Here is a 24,918-nt window from a genome sequence, read left to right as displayed (position 1 = left end):
ATTCATGAGACGCAGGTATTGTTGACAAGGCCAGAATTCACTGCCAACCCTAATTGTGCTTGAGACAGTTTTTTGAATGGCATAAGTTCATTCATAGGAGAGAAGCTACTGAAAAGATAGGACAAAAATGAACCATAGGGTTAGTTTGACTCACAGGCTAGAAGAAAGAAGCATCCATGAAATTGCCGCATACTATTGATGATGGAGGAGGCAGAGGTTAAGGTTCATAGAATCATAGAAATTTACAGAATGCAAGGTGATAATTTGGGCCATTAAGTCCATAACTTTCAAAACTGGGGCAGGTTAATCCCTTTCCCAATTCTTGGCCCATAGTCTTGAAAATTATGAGTCTTCAAATATCCTGAGGGTTTCTGCCTCCACCACCCTTTCAGGCAGTGAATTTCAGACCTTCACTACTTATTGACAACACCCCTCTCATACATCTACCAAACACAGTAAACCACCACTATCCGACAATTCGGAAATCCCAATGGTTTGGCTCACCAAGTAATGTTTGCCACACTCCCTTTCCACGTACCCAGGCCTGGTTCCCACATACCCTTCTGTTCATTGGGGCCCTAGTTTCTGTGCACCCCTCCCACTCCTGGAACCTCAGTTCCCATGCACCCTTGCCATTTACCTGACCCCAATTCCTGCACTCCCTTCCCACTCACTGGAGCCCCAGTTCCCAGACTCCTTTCCCACTCACTGTGGTACCAATTCTTGTGTTCCTTTCCTACTTACTGTGACCCGGGTTCCCACACTCCTTTCCCATTCACCAAAGCCCCAGTTCCAGCGCACCTTTCCCATCACCAGGGCCCCAATTCCCACACATCATTGCCACTCACAGCGGTCTTGGTTCCTGTGCTCCCTTTAAACTTACATGGTTCACTGGATACTGTGTAACATTTGAAAAAAGTTAATTAAAAATATGCTGGGATAGTAATAGAAATAACATCCAATAGTTCAGAAAGTCTGCTGGTCCAGCACCACCAAAACCTGAGTATGCTGGATTATTAGAGCTTTACAGTATCTTAAATCTATGCCCTGTCATCATTGTCCTCTCTGCCAAGGGAATCATAGCACTCCTGTTCATCCTGTCTAGGCTTCTCATAGTCTTTTATAGCAATTCAATAAAATCTTCCTTTTAAGATAACTTCAAATGATTTGCAGACTGAGTAACGTAAGGACAGGTGATCATGTTTCCATGAAGTATCTGAACAGAGAGAAGAGAGGTGGGCAGGCTTAGGGAGAGCATTCCAGATTTTACAGCCTAGTCAGCTAGATTGAGAGATGATTAAAACTCAGCAGGTCAGGCAGCATCTGGGATGGAGAAACGTTTCAGTGCAAAGAATCAATAGATTCAATGGTGACTCTATTTCTCTTTCCACAGGTACAGCCTGAAGTGCTGGATGTTTTCAGCATTTCTGTTTTTATTTCAGATTTCCAGCATAGAACCCTAGAGTCATACAGCACAGAAACTGGCTTTTTGGCCCAGCATGTCCATGCCGACCACCAAATATCCATCTGTACTAATCCTATTTACCAACATGTAATCTGTAGCCTACACATGATGATTCAAGTGCTCATCCAGATACTTCCTAAATGTCTTGAGAGTTCCTGCTCCACCACCCACCCAGGCAGAACATTCCAGATTCCAGCTATTGTCTGCGTGAAAAAAATTAATTTGATTTTCTCTAAATCTCTTACTCCATACCTTAAAATTATGTCCTCTGCAATGGAGAAAAAAATCCTACTTTCTACCCTATCTATGCCTCTCATAGCTCCCCCCCCCAACCACAAATCTCCTTCATGCCAAGGAAAATAACCCTAGCCTATCCAGTCTTTCCTCAAAACTGAATCATGTCTGATTCAACCCCACTGCCCGCATCAATAAATTTTGTTACTTCTTCAAAAACCTCAATCAGTCAGACAGAATCTCCCACCAATAAAGCCATGCTGACGATTGCCAGTATATCCCTATTTTTCCAATTGTAGCTTCACATTGCACCTCAAAATGTTTTCCAATAACTTCCAACACACTGGCCTCTAATTTCCTAGCTTATCTCTGCTGCCCTTTTAATTAAAGGTACCACATTTGCTGTCAACTGGCACATTAGCTGTGGCTAGTGAAGATTAAAAAATCTGTCAGGGCCCTAGCAATCTTCCCTCTTGCCTCGCATAGCAGCCTGGGATACATATCATCAGACCCCAGGATTTATCCTTTATGCCCACTAAAATAGCTACTAGCTCTTCCTTTTTAATCTTAATGTGCACAATAATTTTACTGCCCCAAATGAAATCTCCAAATACAATGTATTTCTCCTTAGTGAACACAGATGTGGCCTTCATTAGCCGAGGCATTGAGTACAAGAGTTGAGGCATCATGTTACAGTTATAGAAAACATTGGTTAGGCCACTCTTGGAGTATTGTGTGCAGTTCTGGTCGCCAAACTACAAAAAAGATGTGATTAAGCTAGAGAGAGTGCAGAAAAGATTCACAAGAATGTTGCCTGGATTGGAAGGCTTGAGTTGTAAGGAGAGATTGGATAGGCTGGGTCTGTTGTTCCTGGAGTGAAGAAAGCAGAAAGGTTGACATGATAGAGGTATGTAAAATTACAGGAGGCATAGATTTCTCATGGTAGGGGTGTCTAAGATTAGACAGCATAGGTTTAAGGTAAGAGGGAGGATGTTTAAAGGGAACCTCAGGGGTAAATTTCTCAGACAAAGAATAGTTGGTGTCTGGAATGAGCTGCTGGAGGAGGTGGTGGAGGCAGGAATAGCAACAGCATTTAAGAGGCATCTGGTTAGGCACAGAGGGATATGGAATTAATGCAGGCAAGTGGTATTAGTATAGGTAGGTATGATGGCCTGCACGACGGGCCGAAGGCCTGTTTCTATGCTGTACAACTCTATGAATCTATGCATTCATTTAAGACCTCACCCACATCCTCAAGCTCTATGCACAGATTCTCCCTTTGGTCACTAACAGGCTCTACTCCTACTTTTTCCCTGGTTACCGTCTTGCTTTAAATATAAAATGCCTTGAGAATTTCCTTAATCTTGGCTGCCGGTGATATTTTGTGACCCCTCTTTGCCCTCCTAATTTCTTTTTAAAGTGCTGCCCTACACATTCTATATTCTTGTTTTCAGTGCTCCATATCTACCATACACTTCCTTTCTTAATCAAACTGTGGACTTTCCTCTCTTGCCTTTCATCCTTAGATGTTGGCCCTGAATTTTTGCTATTCCACTTTTAAATGACTCTGATTCGTCGGATGTCAATTTACCTGCAAGTAGCTGTTCCCAATGTGCTTTTGCCAGATCCTGTCTTATCATGTTGAGATCAGCCTTTCCCCAATTCAGGACTTTAATTTCAGACAGCTTTTATACCTTTCTATAACCAACTTGAAATTTAAGAGTTTTGGTCAATATCCAAAATGTTCACCCACAGTACTGCAGCTACTTGCACAGATTCATTCCCTTAGACTAAATCCCTGCCTAGCACGTTTGTATAGGAATACCAACATACTGGCTCAAAAAGTTCTCCTGAATGGACTTCAAAAATTCCACACCTTCTAATCCCCTTACACTAAGCCAATTCCAGTTAATATTGGGGAAGTCGAAATCCCCTACTGCAATTACCCTATTCCTTTTACACCCCTGTCATATTCCTAGATGTTGCCCCGTAAAAATGAGATTAATGTAGAATTAATTGAAATGGGTAGTTGATGCTCTGCACTGACTCAGTGGACTGAAGGGCCTATTTCTGTGCTGTCCTCCTGACTCTATATGCCCTCTACCTGCCATTGACTGTAAGGATGCCGATGGTATAACACCAGCAAAGTGATCATTATTTTTTATTTCTAATCCCTACCCAAAAGGTCTCATTTGAAGAGTCTGCTAGAACGTCCTTCCTCGTTACTGCAGTGGTAGTCTTCTTAATCAACATTGCAAAGCCTCCCCGTCATTTGTTTCCTCCCCTACTATGTCTCAATCTTCTAGACCTTGGAATATTGAATTGCCAATCCAGCTCTTCCTTCAACCATATCTCTGTGGATATCTCTGTGGTATGTTTTTGATTTTCAACAGAGATGATTAAACCAGTGAGACATTTTTTTTCAGCCTCTCTGCTGGGAGTGACAGGAACTCAGCATCAGAAACGAACAGGGAGCTGAAAAGGAGTATTGCATGGTAATCTTTTAGCAGCAGAGGGCAGTATAAACCAGCAACCTTGGGTAATTCAAAGTGCTACAAAAGTTAAAATCACATCAAGGTCAATGATTACTACTGTGGTATCAACAGGAAATGGGTGCTATGTATAGATAAAAAGTGAAACAAGTAAGATCTATAACCTGCAAGATGAGTGCAAACACTCTACAAACCCCTCAAATTACTCAAAAACACACTGAGGTGCACAAAGCACATCAAGTATGTTTTCACACAAACAGCAAGAAGTTTGACAGCATTTAACAAACATGGATTGGTCCTGTTGAGATTAAACTGGTGCTCTTTGGATATGTGTTCAAAGAGATCATATGTCTGCACATGATGCTTCCAAGTGTCAGCACATACATGAGACAGAAGATTCTGGGGTGAAATATTAATTCAGATCATGTACCTAGGCTAGAATTATGAGGAATTTGAAAAAAGTTTCAACTTATAATGAAATCATTTAAAGGTATTCTAATTATTGTCCTCAGAAGCCCAGGCATGGGGGAAGGAATTACATTCTAATACTGTGCCAGAGCTGCATGTTCAATCCTGTACTCCAACAGGACCATGAGTTCCTGAATTATGGCAGCTGCGCTGTATTTCAATGAGTTTGTTGAAATGTTGGCAATCAAAACCCAAGTGAATATCAAAACATCTTTATTTTAGGCTATCTTCCCAAAAACAAGTTTAAAATGCCTCAATTAACCATGCATAATCATCTTCACACTTAATGCTTTTTTACCGGGAACAATAAATTTTACATTCTTTTAACCATTACTGAATAAAAACTCCATTTTATCCTTTGGCTTAATCCTTTGATCTCATGTAAACTGGCACAAATCAGAGTGACATCCTGTTCTCTTATATTGACCCAGCAGATATGAATCTGTTCAAACTGTAATTCCTTTGTTCTGCCATATATAATTTTATCTTGCAATTTCAATAGAAAAGCAGGGATTAATGTTCACTTCCCAGCTGCTATACTTAAGAAAGTTCCACTTTGGGAAAGTACTTGAGGTGCTCGGAGAGGCAAACAGCTATCAAATCTCAAAAAATAAAACAGTGCAGATGCTGGAAGTCTGAAAAAAATAGCAAATGGGGGAAATGCAGTAAGTCAGGCAGTATTTGTGAAGAGAGAAACATTTTAGGTCACTGATCTTTTGTCAGGATCAGAACTGTAATACAAGGCTAGAGCTTACTACCAATTGTGATTCAGCTATGTTGACAAGTATAAACTTATCTTTTTCAGATCCGTGAATCTCAGTTTATTGCCTGAAAGCAACCTGACAGTAAATAACAAGGCCCTATACAGCAGGAAAGCATTGTGTAATATTATGTGATCAAGAGAACGAGCCTTAGGTTTGAAACTGCTGAAAGGAACTTTGGCAGCCAGCCAAACAATTTATTGAGAAGTTGCCATTTGTCAAACCTATCAACAATGATTAAAAGATTCATGAAACAATTTTTAAAAATTAAGAAACTAAAGCACTTAAGACATTTACAAATATTTTAGCCAAAATTAATTCAAAAAATGTAAATTAAATAACAGCCTTCCCCTTCAGAGTTGTCCATCAGTTCAAAGTCAGAGCATTGTCAGTGAAACACCAGCAAAGAGCAGTTAACAAGGTTGTGACTTCTGCATTGTGCAGGAATTCAGCATTCCTGATACTAATAGTGGTAAATGCCGGCAGTCCAGTGCAAAACTTTTCTGGCTAATATTGGCCCATATGGTTCTTTTGCAAGTGCAGAGGCAGGGAAAGAGGGGAGAGAATGAAAGAGCAAGAGAGAAGATCCACAACTCAGTAAAAGGCATGAGGTTAAATGGTAAAAGAGACAATGGTGGAAGATGCGAGGTTGTGGTAGCTAAACAACAAAAGGAATACGAGAAGGATGTAAAGGAGTAATAAAGGGTCTTTGACCTCAAACTCTGTTTCTCTTTCCACAGTCGCTGCCTGACCTGCTGAGTGCTTCCAGCATTTTTTTATTATGAATCTAAAGGAAGCATTAATAGGAAGAGCCGAATTATTACCATGTCTGGCAACACAATAGCCAGCCTGGGTGAAGATCATCAGATTATTCTCCTGTTGACCAAGCTAGGTGCTGTAAATGACTGTGATTGATTTTATGCACAACTATCATTCACTCACTACATTTTCCTGGAGAAATTTACCCTATTTTATTGAAAGAACTTGCTGTAGTTTCCTTCCCTTTAAATTATTTACTGAATAAACTGACTTTTCTTGCTTAACGGTAGACTGACTGCTGTGAGACTGTTTGCTCTGATGATACATCCCACCCTTCCTCCAATTCATTGGCAGATGCAGTGTTGCAAATACAAAAACACTGTTAATAATAATGGAAAGATTTCATTACAAATGCTGAATATCATTGTTCTTAACAGCATCTGAAGTTCTCTAATCTCTGCCACAATGTAGAACAGAGAGCAGCCAATGTGGGCATAGCAAGCTCCCACAAACAGCAAAGAGATAATAGCCAGAGCGATAAATATTGTCCACGTTGCTCCCTGCTCTTATCTGAAAGAATGCCCCGTATATCCAAATGGACACTAGTTTTCCAGCCTCGTCGAAATAACAGCACATTTCTCAGCACTGCACTGGAGTGTCAACCTTCATTTTTGAATTCGTCTCTGGTCTTTAACCCCTAACCATCTGATGCAGAGTTGAGAGTGCAATCAACTGAGCCAGGCACAGCACCTAGCCTGTAACAATACTGTATGCAAATAGTATGGACGAGAAACAGCTTTCTAAGGAATCGTGTCATTTTATATTGACCCTACTTTGCCAAAGCATCAGCCTATACTTTTCTTAAGAGGGCCTAGTAGGACCAATGTAAAATATTTGGCATAATAGAGTCAATATAAAATGACAGCGGTGTTGCGTTCCGCTGGCCTGTACTGTGCCTGTCACCCAGCACCAAGGCCCAACATTGTCATCAGCCCTGCAACAACTTGACGTTCCTTATTCACAAATCTCATCGGAGTTCTGCACCTCCCTACCGTCCTTACATTCTCTAAGCTCGACAACTTTCCGCTGGTCTCTTGCAAATCCGACCTCCAGAGAGGGAAAGTGAAACGCAAAGGCAGCGGTGCTATTAGTTAGGTCCTAGCTCAGAGGTTCTCCCGCAGTTTGAGACGGAGCCCGGTGTGAAGCGCGCCGCAGTTCCCAAGGCTCCGGCCTCCAGGGGGTCCCCGAGACTCCCTGAGGCCGCGCCAAACGGCGCGGGACCAACGGCCGAGGCCCGCGCGCTAACACCGGGCGGCTTAAACACGCGCGGCGCTCACGCCCTAGGGTCAATTTGGCGGGAACCGCAGCTGGGTCGGCAGTCGGAGTTACAGGGAGACTCCGTGAGTCCTGGGGGAGGGAGAGGAGTTGGGAGGGGTGGTAGGGGAGGGAGAGAGAGGGATGGTAGGGGAGGGAGAGAGAGGGACGGAGAGAGAGGGGGAGACGGGGAGGGAAGGGTTGGGAGAGGGGGTAGGGAGGTGGGGAGGGCAGGGAAGATGGGAAAGGAAGGGGAGGGAGTGAAGGAGAGGGGGCAGGAGGGAGCGAAGGAGAGGGGGCAGGAGGGAGCGAGGGCAAGCGGGAAGCAGGAGGAGAGCGTGGGAAGGGGAAAGGAGGGAGGGCAAGAGGGAAGGGGAGATGGAGAGAGGAAGGGCGAGAGGGAAGGAGGGGAGGGAAGGGGTGGAGGGAGAGAGGGAAGAAGGGGAGGGGAAGGGGGAGTGGGGGGGAAGGGGAGAGGGAGGATGGAAGGGGAGGAAAGGAGAGGGGGGAGGAAAGGGGAAGGAGGGGGAAAGGGAAGAAAGGTAAGAAGGGGAGAGGTGAAGGAGGAAGGGGAGGAGGGAGGCGGAGAGGGAAGAGGGAGGGAGATGGAGAGGAAAGAGGGAGGAGGTGAAGGAAGAGATGGGAGGGAAGAAGGTGGGAGGAAGGGGAGAGAAGTGTGAGGGGAGAGAGGGGAGAGGGAAATGGGAGGGAGTGGATGAAGGAATAGAGAGCAAGGGGGAATAGGAGGGAGGAAGGAGGAGAGAAGAAGGAGGGAGGGAGAGAGGACGGGAGAAAAGGGAGAGTGGAGGGAGGGGAGGGAGGAAGGGGAGGGAGGAGAGAGGGCAAGGGAGAGAAGGGGAAGACAGAGGAGGGGATAGGGAGGGCGGCGAGAAGAGGGAGGGAGAAGTTGACAGGAAGGACGAGAGAGAGGGAGAAGGGCAATAGGGTGAAAGGGGTAGAGCATGGAGGGATAGGAGGGGGAGAAGGAGAGGGCAGGGTGAGAGAAGAGGGACAGAGGAGTGGGATAAGAGGGGGTGAGAAAAGGGAGATATGATCTATATGCACTGAAGTATTAACCAATGTTCACCCAGTGATAACCACAGAAACTGAGGTATAACTCAGCCATAGTGAGGTGTGACCCATTTGTTGACACATGTGATGTACGCACTAAGTAAAATAGAGACATACTAAGGTATAACCTACATAGATTGAAATATAGTTTGGCACAGTAGATACACATGCTGATGTATGATGCAGGATAGACATGCAATAGAACAGATAGTTATTAGGTTCAGTGTAGGTCTAAACCCGTAATGTCTACGCCGGTCTCCCAGTGTAAGTCTATATCCAGATAGGTATGTGGTATAAATAGAAAATGCTCAAAACGCTTAACAGATCAGGCAGCATCTGTTGAGGGAAGAACAGAATTAAAGTTTCAGGTCAATGATCTTTCATCAGAACTTGGACAGGTTAGAAAACAAGCATTTTTTAAGTTGCAGAAAATTGGGAGGGCTGGAGAGAACAAAGGGGATGCCTATAATATGGGGTATACCGAGAGAGTTGACATGATGAAAGTACCAGGGGTGTTGGGTGAACAGGGTGGTGAAGGCTTGTTAATTATAGTTGATCTGTCCAGAGGATTTGTAAATAGAAGAAGATGAAATAGGACAGAGGAGAGAGAGAAATGCTGGAACTGTGAGGTACATTTGCTACACATTTGAGTAGCCAAGGTATTGAAAGTTGATCTCTCTCTCAATACCTCAGAGGAATTTGGATACATTGAACAAGTCATTGCAAAAGTGGAATGTAGCACAGGATAAAGTTATTTTTTTGTGGCTGGTTGATGCTGAAGTACACAATTACAGCATTGTTCACCAGCCTTGCTCAGGCTGGATCACTCAATATTGGAACTATTTACTGACCTGAATTTGACAAGGCTACAACTTGGACTAGACTCATTGTAAACCACTTTTTTTTCAGTGGCAATGTTTGTACTCGGCTGTTTCATTGATGTTGTATTTAAACAGACCAAGCAGAACATTATGGAGCTTATCGATGCCAATTCTACCACAAGCAAAAATATCCAGTGTGCATTAGTTCATCCAAATCAAACAACCATAATCAAGTTTTTATTTGCATCCATTAGGAGATGCAGTATTCTGTGAATTAGGAGATAGTGTTGGTCCACTTGCCACAAAGAGCATGGAAATACATGAGTCTGACAGAAAATTCCCTCTTTCTCTCAACTGAAGCTATGTTCACAAGCTGCCCTTTCAGTATTGACTGTTGCCCTTAGCACCTTTAAAGCATGTGCTTACCTTCTTGGCTTGTGAAAAGATTCCCTGTTTTTTTCAAATCACTGAGAAATATGAGGAGCAGATGCTTGGCTACAGAATTGCAACTGCTTGTAGAATTGCTGGAATTACAATAAAATCATTGGTACCTAAAAATGTTAATGCATTCAAAGGATATTGTCCATTAATTGGAGAAGCACTTTAAAAAAGAACTCACATTTATTTAATACATTACATGAATTTGGAGCATCCCTGAATACTATGCAGCTGGCTAAGTTCTTTCAGTGATATATTCTTTGGAATTTACCCCACATCTTTCTGACACAGAGAAGAAACTGAGACATGGTTGACATCGTCATTGCTGGGGAAGGATCCTGCCATCAACTGTTTGAAAATTAAATATATTATACTCTTTCAAATCAATTTCATCACAGCAGGAATTAAATAAGGGAATTTATATTTGTATAGGACCTATTGACCTCTGTTACGCCACCCCTGGTCCATGTCTTGCAGTGTTTTCTTTCACAGATTAAAAGAAGGCATGCCATGGATGATTAATAGCACATGGTGCCATTAAAGGAATAGATGAATTTCTAGACTGCTGTATGAATCAAGACATTGTTACACAACGAGTTAATTCATTCCAAAATATAGTGACTACTGTTAAGTAGGAAAACACAGCAGTCAATTACAGCACAGTGAAATCCCAAAAGGACAAAGGAAATAAATGACTAGTACATTCGTTTATTGATAATGCTGGTCAAAGGTAAATATGATTAACCTGCCCTACTTTTAATAGTTAATGGCATAAATGATTTCCATGCTTCAATAATAATAATAAACCATTTTTCACATATTTCTAACAATAATAGTAGAAATAGATCAAATAGCCATTTAAACCTGGTATGTTTTTCGATGGCTTACATCAATTCTGCTTTCCCATTCTATTCCATATCCCTTGATGCCCAAGAATTTATTCCTGTCAATCATGAGCAACCACAGTCCCCAGAGCAGAGAATTTCAAAGAGTCACAATTGACTGAAATTCTTAGACAATAATTTCCTAGTTTTAGGCTATCCAGTTAGGGGATGTAGTGTCTCAGTAGCTACCTTGTCAGGCCTTCTAAGGATTTTTATACCTTTCTGAGATCAATCTTTCATTCCTTTAAACTCCAGAAGATATGGGCCCATTCTGTTCAACTTCTCCTCATGTTAATGTACATGATAGGTTTGCCAGGATCTGATTGAATAACTCGTGGTTTTTAATAGGGTTTTCATCACATCTCCTAGTTAGGAGGTTGTGGTCCCAAGTTACATTCCAGAGGCATGAGCATAATCAAATCTAAGGCATCAATACAATGCCAAACTCATTGCATTGTTGAAGACAGGCCTCTGGGATGAGACATCAAGCCAAGGGTCCATCTGCACTTTTGGGTTGTAAAGGATTCCACACACAATTCAAAGAAGAGCAAAGTGGTCCTCTTAGTGTCCTGATCAATTGTGATCCCCAGAGCAACATCTAAAACAGATGATTGAATCATTTATTTCATTGTTGTTTTGGGACCTGCTGTAAATAAATTGTTGCTACATTTCAGTGATGACAACCAGATGTAAAGTAAATTAGAATGACCTGAGATTGTGAATTGTGATACATGGATGTACCAAACCAGTTTTCTAAACATTACACTTTTGTAACTGACCCCACAACCTGTGTCAGTTGAGACATGGCTGACATGGTCATTGTTGAGGAAGATATTACACTATTATGATTCCATTATCAATTATTCAAAATTTAAGGATATAAAAACCTATGTGGAAAAATTATTCAAATCCCACCTTGATAATGTTTATTTGAAAAATTAAAGTTGTACTTAGGATCTATTGCTCTGTTATCTGCGATCCCTCCACCCCAGCCCCCCCCCCCCCATTCCATGTCTTGTGTTTTCTATGCAATTGGTTTTTAATGGCATCAGGTGCTATTAAAAGCACAGATTAATTTCTAGGCTGCTGTACATTCAAGATGCTGTTGCGGTGCAGATTAATTCCTTCTGAAATATAGTTAGGGATGCAGACCTTTATTTCTTTTGGGGACCAAGCAAAACAGTAGCCCAAAATTCACCCAAATATTTGAATAGTAATAAACTGAAACTACACACTTAGTAGTTATAATAAAATTAAGGACAGGTTTGTAACATCTCTCCTTGGTGCCCATTTATTCTCCAGACCATTATTTTAACTTCCCATCTCTAATATTTAAATCTCATTTTACACCATTAGCTAAATTTGATATTTAAACTTAAAAGTTTTATTTTTGTCTATTTTGTATCCAGGATGGAACTTTTCTTTCTGCAGGACTCCACTATCCTGATTTGAGTTGGGACTTGTAGCTCAAAAATTCAGTTTTCATAGCTAGTAAAGTGCTTTCTGAAGGTCACTGTTTCTGCTCACTGTTATTACTCCATTGTGTTTTGACTAGTAATATCACGTGGGTGAGTGGGCCAAACTTCTGAGGCGAGTCTTCCCTGAGATGGGTACTAGATTCAAGTTAAATCTCAACAGCAAACTCTATAATCTTATACCTGCACCAGCTGGTGTGAAATGCTGCAGGACTATACTTATCATTGACTAACCAGCATGATTTATTAATATTGGAACTTATTTGGGAAATGGCTTTTTTCCCCCACTGTGGTCCAGATTATATTAAAAAGCAGCTATTTATACTTGCACAGATTTGATAATATTCGGACATCCTAAAGTGCTGTACTAGAAGAGGAGAAAGAAACGGATATACCAGTGTCTTTAGATGAGCAACTTCAGAGAGGTTTAAAATTTCTCTGGGATTTTTGTTATCAGAACTCCTGTAAATGTGAACTGCATCCCTGGGAAGCCCTAAGATTTGGTTTCACTTGGCCTAAGAAAGTCTAATACACATTTGAGACCTGGAGCCCCAGATGCTCTCATCAGGTGCCCTGCAGTTAAAATAGACTCTTCTTGTGAAGAAGCATTTTCTGAAATTATCATTTTGAAGCTGTGTCCCTTAGGTTTACTCTATTAGTGTAACTTAATGTACTTTTTCGACAGTCTATTGAAAATAAATACACCTAAAACTGACAAGTCTATAGAAAGAAATGTTAACTTTTTCTATAGACTTGTCAGTTTTACATTTTCCTATAATCACCTTTCAGATGCCACTGCTCAAGGGCTAGAAATCAGCGCCACGGTACAATTTTATGGGCACTAAATGGGCCTTGATACACATTGTGGTGAATGATATTTCCATAAGGGTACCACAACATTCCTTGATCAGATCATTCATCCCATCGAGTCTCATATTCAGCTATCACCTCTTCAGTCATCCAGGTCTTCTCCAAGGACCTACCAGATCCATCTGTTGCCAACCACAAATTCAAATCTGATGTAAAGAAGGTCTGGAATTCAGTCAGGCTCCTGTTTCATCACAGATGATGCAAAGCCTGGTGTTAATCAATTTCTAGGCTCAAACTTCTCCAATCTTTTATCATTAGTCTGTTCCCTGACATTGGAGATCAGCCTCATTTCTACTGACTGTACTGCCTCCAGTGCTTGATTATCTTCCTTGTGCCTTTGTGACCAGAACTGAGTGCAGTATTGAAAGTAGAAACTGATCAGAACACTGCACAATTTTCACTGTTACCATTTGTACCTTGTCTTCTAAGAGTTTGGCACTGTTATATTCGATATTTTTGTCAAATTTATTAAGACTCCTGGCTCTTTTCAGCTATATTTTAGCTATTATGATTCCATTCATCCAATACATGTGTGGTCTATTTTTCCTTCATGCAGTTGTTGAACTACTGTTGACATTAGTTTGGTCTACTTGACTTCATAAGTATTTTTCATCATTTTAGGATATTCCAAGTTAGAAAGTCAGCTGTAGCATTTTCAGCACTGAATCAGAAGGTTGTCGCTATAAATCCCAAGGCACAAAAATGATTTATTATCTCCAGCTGTCAGGTTGGGAATTCAAAAACTTGCAACCCCCAGAGGGAAGAAATATCTCCTAATCTCAGTCTTACACAGCCAACTCCTTATCCTGAGATTATGCCCCCAATTCTAGACTATCCACTAAGAGAAAGAAACTCCCAGCATCTGTACTGTCAAGCCCTCTCAGAATCTTATATGTTTCAATGCAATCACCTCTTATTTCTTTAAATTCTAGAGAGTATAGCCCACTTTCTCATCAGAAAAACTCATGTCAGGAATCAATGAAGTGAACCTTCACTGCACCACCTCTAAAGCAAATAAAATGGGATTAATTTAACAGGTGCTTGATGATCATTGTGGATTCGCTTGGGCAAAGGGCCTGTTTCCATGTTGCATGAATCTATGCCTGCAGATGTTTCCTCAAATAAAGTGATCAAAATTGTATGTTACACTATAGCCCTGTAAAGCTAGATGCAAGGCATCCTCATTTTGTGCTCCATACACTTTGCAGTTAAGATAACAATCTATTTAGAGTCAGAAACAGGAAACCAACACTTGCATCAGCAATATATTGAGGGTTAGGGGCAAGGGATCAGAAACTAGCAGAACATCAGGGGTGAGAGGGAGGGTGTGGGAACCAGAATTTTCAGTTGTTGGGGTGGGGATCAGTGAGTAGAGCAGTGAGTCAAGTGATTGGGTTGGAGATCAAGGTCTGGAGATAAATTACCAAGCAGGCCTCCTAATCTGGTGTTATGCTGTGAGACCAAGTTGTTTTAGAAGAATCCAGGATAATGTGGTCTAATTTCCCTTGCAGTGCTGTAAAAGGAGTGTTACACAGAGAATGATGAGAACATGTCAGGGGTGATTGACATTAGGATGTGCCTGCTCAAATTTCTGGATTGATTGGGAATGGCATGGAAATGGTCTTTGTTGTAATTCACTCTTTCAAAAAAAAGGAAGTCACCTTTTGCTTGGGAGCAAAATTTTTAGGTAACTATGTTGTTACTGCAATCTGTTTTTCCCTCATATCATTTTATTGTCAGTAAACGTGAATGCATTATACCTGGTTCCTTTATTCTAAATCATTAACATAAATCCTTGAGATAGAGCACTAATCTCTAAAGCATCCCACTAGTTACAACTTGCCAACTTGAAAATGATCATCCTTATTCTTAGCTCTGTCTGTTACCAGTACCTCATCTCTGCTATTACAGTACTGTCAATTCCATATCCCCTTATCTTGTGAAGTAATTTTTTGGATGGCACCTTATCAAATGACTTTCGGAAATTCAAATGCACAACAGCCACTGACCTCCTGGAGAAACCCTCAGCTTTCAGTTGCCTGCCACTTTAATTTATCATCCCACTCCCACTCAAATCTTTCTGTCTGTGGCCTCCTGCACTGATACAACAAGGCCCATTGCAAGCTGAAGGAACAACAGCTCCTGTCTGGCAACGTTGAACCTTCAGAACTCAATATTGAATTTTCCAGCTTTAGGTAACTCACTCTTTCTTTCTGTCTGTATCAGAACTGGCCATTTGCGACTGCCATTATATTAGCTCATTCTTTTTTCAGTCTGCTGGGCATGTCCCACAGTCCTGCTACTAATGAAACAGTACATAGGCAAAAAAAACTTAATCTGCTACTTAACTGCCATATTAAGGCTTTTGGTCTCACCCTCTTTGAGATATCCTCTTTGCTCTGCCCATCTCTTCCTCACCTTCTCTGCTACTGAAAACTAATTTGTTTTCCCTCTTTCTGATGAAGGATCACAGATTTGAAATGTAACTGTTTCTCTTTCCATAGATGCTGCCTGATCTGCTGAGTATTTTCAGCTTTTTCTGATTTTATTTACTAAATCCTATCTCAGCAAGGTAAATTTAGCCTTATTCCAATTTAAAACTTTCAGTTCTGCTCTATCTTTGTCCTTTTCCACATCTACATTAACTCTAACTAAATTATTACTGCAACCACAAATTGCTTTCTCATTAATCCCCTTCTTAAGTAGTTCCTCAGGACTGAGGATGACTTGCTAATACTCTGGTTCTGCAGGTTCTGAGCACAATCTGCCATGATGTAACAGGAGGTGCCTTATAGGACCAGCAGGTGGATAGCTTATGAGGTGTCGTACTCCACCCACCATTTACGCTTGGCTTCCAAGTGCTCCGTGATGCATAAACATGAAGATCTCAGTGCCATTGTTCTCAAAGACTCCAGGAGTCTCTGAGAACATTCTTCAATCTTTTCCTCTAATCACCTTTTAATCCCTTGCCATGACAGAACTCAAAATGGAGATCTGTTTCAAGAATTTAGTGCCTACTGAAGCTGATTGAGTCCAATTAAGGCTTCAGTGTTGGAGATATTGGCCTGGGAGAAGATGCTGGCACTGGTTCACTTAACTCTCCAGTGGATTTGGAGGAGCTTGTGGAGACAGCGTTGGTGGTATCTTTCCAGTGCCTTGAGGTCCCTGTAGGTATTCCAAATCTCAGTCACAGAGAGGAGGGCAGGGATCATTGCTCCCAGTCATCAGTAAGGTTTGAGGTAGTGATCTTCATACACTCTTTTCCTCAGTTAGACAAACGTTGTGCTGGCCACTGAAGCTCTGGTGAATTTCATCATCAATGTCTACCTTTGCTGAGAGATGGCAACTGAGATATGGGAAGGATTGGGAATCTCTGGAATTCTTTAACTTGGAGGTTTGTGGAGTGAAGATCACTGGAGATATTTAGAGAAGGTAGATAAATTTTTGAAAGACTAGGGGATTGAGATCAATGGGTACCTGGCACAGAAAAGGAGCTGAGCCCTAGGGTAAATCAGCTATGACCATATTGAATAGAACAGCGAGCCTGACAGGCCAGGTGGACTACTCCTGCTCCTATTTGTTGGAGGATATAATTGTACAGTAGGGTCAGTATGGTAAAGTGTTCATGGATTTTGACCATAATGCACATCCTCTCAAATGCTTCAGTGAACATATTGCAGATGACTTGGAGTGTGTCCTCTAAACATCCACAGGTACATGTGTCCTCTATGTATTGCAGCTCAATTACTGAGGTTGGAGTGACCTTAGTTATGGAGTAGTTGCAACATATATTGAACAGTTTCCCATTTATTCTGTAGATTTGTTGCACCCCAGAAGGAAGCTTGTTGGAGGTGAGGTACATCATTGCAGGAAAAAAGATTGAAGGACTTGTTGGGGCATTGATGCAGCTTTACTTGACACTGGTCTGCACTGAGATTGGATCTGTTGAGGACAGGTCAGTTAAGATCATGACTTGCATGTTATCATGAAACAAATATAAGATGGAGGCAAGTGCTCTGAACAATTGAATTCTCACAGTCCCTTGCAGATGGAGTCAAAGACTTTTGTGAGGTCAAAAAATCATATATAGAGATTGGTGCTGCTGAATTTCAATTTTTTTTTATTTGCAGCGTGGTAACAGGCCCTTCCAGCCTAACGAGTCCATGCCGCCCATTTTAAACCCAAATTAACCTACCCGTACATCTTTGGAATGTGGGAGGAAACCAGAGCACCCGGAGGAAACCCACGCAGACACGGGAGAACGTACAAACTCCTTACAGACAGCGACGGGAATCGAACCCCAATCACTGGCGCTGTAATAGCGTTGTGCTAACTACTATGCTACCGTGCCGCTCTTGGAATTGCTTTGCAATGAAGATCATATCCACTGTTCTCAAAATCAATGGAATCCTGTGAGCATCTCTGAGGCCACGGGAGGAGATGGTTGAGGATGACCATGACAATGACTTTCTGTGTGGCAAATAATAGGGGAGACTCCTATGAGGTACCACAGTCACACTTGTCTCTCTCATAAAGATGGTCATGAATATGATACCTAGGGTATCCCCTGGCATATTGTATTCTTCCCACATGCAGATGATCAGATTGTGAATTTATGACTTAAGTTCCTAGCTGCCGAGTTTCAGAACTTCAGCAGAGATATGGTTGATCAGCTTCCAAATCTTTTGTTTTTCAGTTGGTATATAGCCCTTTTGATTTCTTAGGAGCAATAGTGAGGCTGCACCAAATACTTTGCCATGAGATGGAATTGAAGGTGTTTATGTCAAGGAAAGAGTCATGATTAAGCTCATCTTCAAAGAGTTTCTATCAGTAGGCACTAAGTGCTCTTTTGTCCTTAATAAGTTCACCACTGTTCTTGACTCTCAGTGGGATAGTGCCTTGACAGCTCTGAAGATCGTGTATGCCGTGGCAGTCAGCAATTTGTTGGCTCTCTGGTGCTCTTTCCACCTCTCTCTTTTCTCTGGGTCACTGGTTTTCTGCTCAGCTTTCAGATACCTGTTTCCTTTCCCTTAAGGTTGGGTGGAGCTTCCAATCCCGGAACACCTTGTGTCTTTGGTTAATTAATTCCTGGATCTCCTAGTCACTGGCCCTGTTTCTTCTTGGTAGCCAAGCCAATAGTCTCTTCAAGGGCTAATTATAGTAATTACACACGTCTATATTTTGTAGACATCTGAAGCTCCTGATGGCTGAGAGTTGACAGGTTTTGTGAGGATATGTTTCGGAGGTGTCCTTGGTTTACTTATTATAACATTGATTTTCTTGTAGCAACATTTCTGCCAAAGCTAGTGTTTTCAAGGCCAGGTTAATGGAACTGCTTGAGCGAATTAGGCAGTGATCTTTCCAATAGTCATGAGTACTTGTCATGGCGTTTGTAGTGCAGCATCCTTGCCATCTGCCATTCAAATGTTGATAATATCTAACAGGAGCCACTGCCTTAACCAGGAGTGTTGCCATAAGGTTTTATGCTTGCATCTCTGACAAAACAGAGTATTGGTTATGACAAGAACATGCTCTGAGCATTTTGTGAGGAGGAGGGCACCTTTGGAGTTAGGCTTCCTTTCTTCCTCCTTGCCAACCACACTTTGACAAAAGAGATTCTGTATATTCCTGCCCTGTCATTGAAATTACCCAGGAGGATCAGCTTGTCTACAGAGCACAACCAGGAATGGGGTCCAGTGCCATTATGTGTAACATGGTCACCACACTTTCTACATTACAAAGTAACTACACTTAGAGTATTTCAATAGCTGAAGCATCCTGAAATCATGTAAAGTGACTCTATTGGTCTTGGTTTACTTTTTGTAGTAAAATTATTTTGAAGTGTTATTCATGTTGCAGTGTAGTCTTGAAGTTATCTATTTTAACCAAGTTCACACCGTTTTAATAGAGGAAGCCAATTTTATCAAAAGGACTAACAGGTAGGCAAAAGTCACTTCTTGACCTAAATTTTTTTTATATTTTACCTGGAAGTTTCCCACAATGATGAGGCCTGCGGCACAGCTCCAACATGTGACCAGCGCTGCAGTATTCAGTAAAGACTTCTGGTGTCTCTCCATCACCTGTGCATAGCGTAGTAAACCAAGCAACATCACTGAAACAAAAGGATATTGTGCCACATTGGCTGATTAGTGTGCAATATTTCAAATAAAGGCAGGATTACAGAGGAAACCTCATGCCATCCACCATGGAAGTACTGAAGTCCACTCATCCCTCTCACTTGGGTAAATAATCTCCATAGTCAATCATCCTCATGCCCATTGTTTCCTTATATTTTAACATCTACTACACTTCAAAATGCTTTTACTTGACTGAGAAACATTTTTAGAAGTCCTGGGATATTAAGAAATGCTGCAAAAATGTAAGTTTTTTAACCAAGTTTTTGTACATGGCTTCTTAACATCACCCCATTTTTTAAAGTAATTTTAACAGCCATTTTATTTTTTTTAATCTTATAGGTTCTTATACTGGTTGTATCCACTTATGTGAGCCAGTACTTTTGGGTTATTTACCTTCAGAGTGCCATTGTCAGCAAAAGATTTTGCATTGGCAGTTATGTAGAGTAATGGTACTTTTGATTACCTCTTCTATATAAACCAGCTGGTTTGTGAGTCTTGAGATATTGCTTCTAAAATCACGCTGACTGTCCCTAATGTCTTCTGTGCTCTCTATGGCAATTTGCAAATGGATCTGCATCCACAGCAATTAATTCATCAAGATCACTAGATCTAAAAATCAAGATGCTCAGAGAAGAGACCAGAGTCAATCTGGTCCATCCCTCCAACAATTATCCCTCCAAAAATTATATTTGAGCTGTTTATATATTAGAAAATATACAAGGTAATTACGGATTTAACTGCAGCTTTCACTAATAATAGCATATCAATGAATTACTTTTTAGTTTTTTTAGTTAAATGTCCTCACTTTTTTCATTGCTTTTGTGTATTTTGTTTTATTATCAATGTACAATTTTTAATGTTCCCTAAATCTTTCCAGATCAGTGGAGTTTTTTTATAATGATGGTTCTGGAGCTGTTGGATACAGATTTTGCTGCAATAGTTAAGAGGATTACTTATTTTAGTCTTCATTCCACTTTTCTGCCACCTACATTCCATTGGTTACATGATAGCAGTCAGAGAAAAAAAATCAAAAAAACTAAAGACACTGGAAATCTGAAACAAAAACAGAAAGTGCAAGAAATACTCAGCAGGTAAGACAGCATCTGTGGAAGGAGGAACAGTTAACATTTCAGGTATTAGACCTTTCATCAGAACTGGGGAAGAAAGAAATAGAGTTGTAGAGTTATATAGCATAGAGACAGGCCTGTCAACCCACTGTGTCAATGCTGACCATCATGCCTATCTATACTAATCCCACGTCTGCATTAATTCCAAATCCCCCTACGCTCATTCAAGTACCTGTCCAGATGCCTCTTACTTGTTGGTACTGTTCCTGCCTCCTCCACCTCCCACCTCCTCAGATCATTCCAGATACCTACTACACTTTGTGTGAAGAATTTACCCCTCAGAGCCCCTTTAAATCTCCTCCCTCTCATCTTAAGCCTTTGACCTCTAGTTTTAGGCACCCCCCACCATGGCAAAAAGACTCTGGCTATCGATCCTATCAATGCCTCTCTTAATTTTATATGCTTCTATCATGTCATCTCTCAGCCTCATTTGCTCCAGAAAAAATAGACGCAGCTGGTCCAATCTCTCCATATAGCTCAAACTCTCCAATCCAGGCAACATCCTTGTGAATCTTTTCTGCACCCTCTCTCACTTAATCACATCATTTATATATTGTGGAGACCAGAACTGCACACAATACTCCAAGTGTGGCCTAACCAACATTTTGTACAACTATAACATGATATCTCAACTCTTGTTTAACTTCCCTAATGCACTGCTTTGCACTTGTCTGAGTTAAATTCCATCTGCTATTCACTTGCCCACTTTCCCAGTTGATCTATATCCCCTTGTAACCTTAGATAACCAGCGTCCACTCTCCGAGTTAGTTTTCAGTTGATGTGAAGATTGGGAAGGGACATGCAGAAGGGGCCATCTCTAATAGGGCAAGTCCAAATGATTTAATGAGGGCAGATCATTGCACATTAAGCTTCTTTGTCTGTGGCAGAAAAGGTTCACGAAGGATTGAAGCAAATGTGTGGCAAGTGGGTTGGCAGGGGAAGAGAGAAAAAAACAGGATGATCAAGTCTCTCATTGTGATATGCAACCAGCCTCAGTCATCTGAGCTCTCCACAACTTTCATTCTAGGGGTGGGATTTTTGATTGGCGTCTGCTTAGCAACTCCTATCTGTGACAGAGAGCTTGTTTTGTAGGGAGGCAGCAGACTCCTGATAAAGCCACTTTCACCTAAATGAGAGGTGGAGGTTAGAGGACCGGACATAAAAATTTAGTGATTCAGTTTTTTTAATTCATGGAGTTCATAAAATCATACAATTGTAGAATTGTTACTGCCATCACGTCTGTGCAGGTTACTGGTAGAATAATCCCTTCAATCCCATTCCCTTGGTCTCTCCCTCTCCTTTTAAAGTATTGTCTCTCCAGTGCCAGTCTCATTCCCTTTCAAAAGAGCTGATTGATTTATTTCAACTGCCACTGGCAACAGTGAGTTTCAGATTAAAATTATTCTCTGTGTTTAAAAATAAAACACATTTCCTCACATCCCTATTTATCCTTAGCTGAAAAGTTAAATCTGCGCCCCCTGGTCTTGATCTGTCTGCTAGTGGAACAGCTTGACCTTGTAGATCTTTGATAAATCTCTCAATTTTTGCTCCAAAGAGAACAATCCCAGTTTCTTCAGTCTAACCTTTGTGGTTGAATTCCTTAATCCCTGGAATTTAGGAAATAAAATTAAGAGAGAAAATCTGGTGCTTTTTGATTAAACCCTGCACCATATTTCCAATTTGCTTCCCTATTTTCAAATCACATCTCTTTTGACCATGAACCTTCCTTCAGTTGGGGTCCATCAGAATTCAATACAAAGAATAGAACAAGCAAGCAGACCCAAGGAAGTGGAACTGGATGAGCCTGTGACAAAAGCAAGTGTCATCAGCAGTTTTAAAGAAGGAAACTACAATGAAGGAACATACAGTATATATCACTTACATTGTCACATCAAGGGTACAAATGATAACATTATCTTCTCAGGTGAACAACAATTACAAGATTACACTCAAGGGTTAATATGCAATGAATGTATTCTTACATTGAGAAGCAAAGGTGTTACATGAAAAGGAGTAATTAAGTGCTGAGTCCAAGTGTATGGGAGGAGAACTCTGACCTGTGGAATAATCCTTCTGCAATATGTGGGAAATTGAGGACTTCCAATATTCCTGATGATAATGTGTGCAGGAAAGGTGTCCAGCTGCAGCACCTACTGGTTTCATTGTGTAGGATATCATGCATAGCATGTTTAACGAGCTGTTCACACTGCAAGCAAAGGTTGCACAGGCAGGTGACCACCGGGAAGAGATGTAGGCATTGGCAGGTGGTGAAGGAACCCCTATGGAAATCCCTTTCTCAAACAGATATACCATTTTGGATATTGTTGGGAGGGACGGCCTCAGGGTAAATCAGCAACAGCCAAGTTTGTGGCATCACAGTTGGCTCCATTTCATAGCAGAGGAGGAAAAAGACTAGGAGAGCTATAGTGGAGAATTCAATTGCAAGAGGAGCAGACCAGCACTTCTGTGGCCACAAACAAAACTCTCATATTATGCATTGCCTCCCTGGTGTTATTGTCAAGGATGTCACAGAGCAGCTGCAGGGCATTCTGAAAGGGAAGGATGAACAGACAGTGGTAGTGTACATGTTAGTACCAAAGGCATTGGTGGAAAAAGGGATGAGGCCCACAACCTGAATTTAGGGAGTTAGATAGTAGATTAAAGAGTAGGACCCAAAGGTTGTAATCTCTAAATTACTTCCACTGCCATGTGCAACAAGTATAGCAATAGGAAAATAGGTCAAATTAATATGTGGTGAAGGGGTGGTGCAGGAGGAAATGCTTTAGATTTTTGGACAATTTGGGAATATTCTGGGGTAGCACTTGAACTGGAACAGGTCCAATATCCTTGCTAGGAGATTTGTTTGTGTTTCTGGGGATGAGACACAGAGTAGATTAAAGTTAGGGGTGATGTTCAGTCAAATGTAGAAGAAAAAACTAAGTCCAGTGAGTAGAGCAAACATAGACATGATAAGGCTTATAGTGGATTTGAATGCTAAATTGCATCTATTTTAACGCAAAGAGCCCAACTGCTGAGACAGTTGAACTTAGAATGTTGATCAACACATTGCTATCACTGCAACATAGTTGAAAGAAAGGCAGAACTGGCAATTCAACATTCCAGAGTTTAGAAATTTCAGGTGTGATAAGGGGAGATGTTAAAGAGGAGAGGGATTACAATACTCATAAAGGTGTCCATCACTGCAGATATGAGGGAGGATGTCTTAGAAGGCTCATCATCTGAGGCCATATGTTAGATTTCAGAAATAAAAATGGGGTGATCATTTTGCTGGGATTATAATACAAGCCCCCCAACAGTCAGTGGGAGATAGAGGTGCAGATATGCAGAGAGGTGTAAGAGGAACAGAATTATAGTTGTAGGGGACTTTGCCAAAATTAGCTGGGATTGCCTTAATTTGAAAGGATTAGATGAGGTGGAATATTTAAAGTGCATCCAGCAGAGCTTTTTTGTGTCAGTACGTAGATAGCCCTACTAGGGACAGGGCAATGCTAGACTTAATACTAGGGGATGAGGCCGGGTAACTGGATGAAGTGTCAGTGGTGATAGTGACTATAGCTCGATAAGTTTAAAAGCATTTGTGGAAAGAGGTAAGGATTGTCCAGAAATTATATCTTTGAATTGGGGGAGGGCTGATTTTCAATATCATTAGACAGGACCTGGCAAACATAGACAGGGAACAGCCATTTGCAGGCAAATTTACATTGACCAGTGGGAGTTTTAAAAAGTGAAACAGTGAGGGTTCAGGGCCAACATGTTCCAGTATGGGTGAAGGGTAAGGGCGGCATGTCCAGGAAACCCTGGATGTTGAGGGTAATCAAAAGTTTGATTAAAGAAATGAAGCATATGGTAGTTAGAGCAGGGAAATCAGAGTGCAGATGTGGGGATCCCTCAGGAGTATACAGGGGGTATTTACAAAAGAAATTAGGAGGGCAAAGAGAGGTCATGAAATATCATTAGGGAGTAATATTAAGGGAAATTCCAAGGCACTTTATAAGTATATGAGGAGCAAGGTGGTATAATCAAGAAAAGAGTGGGACCCACTATGGTGCAAAGGGGCAATCTGTGCGTAAGTCAGAAGATGTAGGTCAGGTCTTAAGTGAATACTTTTCATCTCTACTCATGACGGAGAAAAGACATTGTAGGTGGATTTTCTGGGATGGTGAAATTCTAGACCACATTAAGATTAAAAAGAAGAATGTATTAGATGTCATGACAGGTAAAAGGGCGGGTAGATCTCCAGAGCCTGATGATATGCATCCTAGGCTACCATGGGAGGCAAGGGAGAAGATTTTAAATCTTTGCTGGCCACAGATGAAGCACCAAGTGACTGGTGGACAGCAAATATGGTACCTTCATTCAAGAAAGGCAGCATGGATGTCAGGTAATTACAAGGCATTTAGTCTAACACCAGTGGCTGGGGAATTATTGGAAAAAATTCTTGAGGGACAGGATTAATCTACAATTAGAAAGGTAGGGATTGATCAGAGATAGCACAGGTTTGTTTGTGGGAGATTCTGTCTGACTAATTTATATAAGATTTTTCAAGAGATACCTAGATAGATTGATGAGTAATGTGTGGTT

At 41.2% G+C, this 24,918-nt stretch overlaps 1 protein-coding gene across 3 annotated transcripts in view; it reads right to left on the bottom strand.

Annotated features, from left to right (window-relative positions):
- The window catches only part of LOC127584646 (transmembrane protein 150A-like), a 70,930-nt gene that overhangs the window by 4,787 nt on the left and 41,225 nt on the right, over positions 1-24,918 (bottom strand). For 2 of the 3 annotated variants that reach the window (XM_052041484.1, XM_052041483.1), the window contains one exon: positions 19,037-19,164. In XM_052041484.1, the coding sequence (XP_051897444.1) occupies positions 19,037-19,164 (128 nt within the window). The remainder of the gene's footprint in view (positions 1-19,036; positions 19,165-24,918) is intronic. The other variant, XM_052041485.1, reaches the window with a different exon arrangement.

This window comes from Pristis pectinata, chromosome 30 (assembly GCF_009764475.1).
Source record: "Pristis pectinata isolate sPriPec2 chromosome 30, sPriPec2.1.pri, whole genome shotgun sequence".
Classification (NCBI taxonomy): domain Eukaryota; kingdom Metazoa; phylum Chordata; class Chondrichthyes; order Rhinopristiformes; family Pristidae; genus Pristis; species Pristis pectinata.
This window is presented reverse-complemented; position numbering and strand designations above follow the sequence as displayed.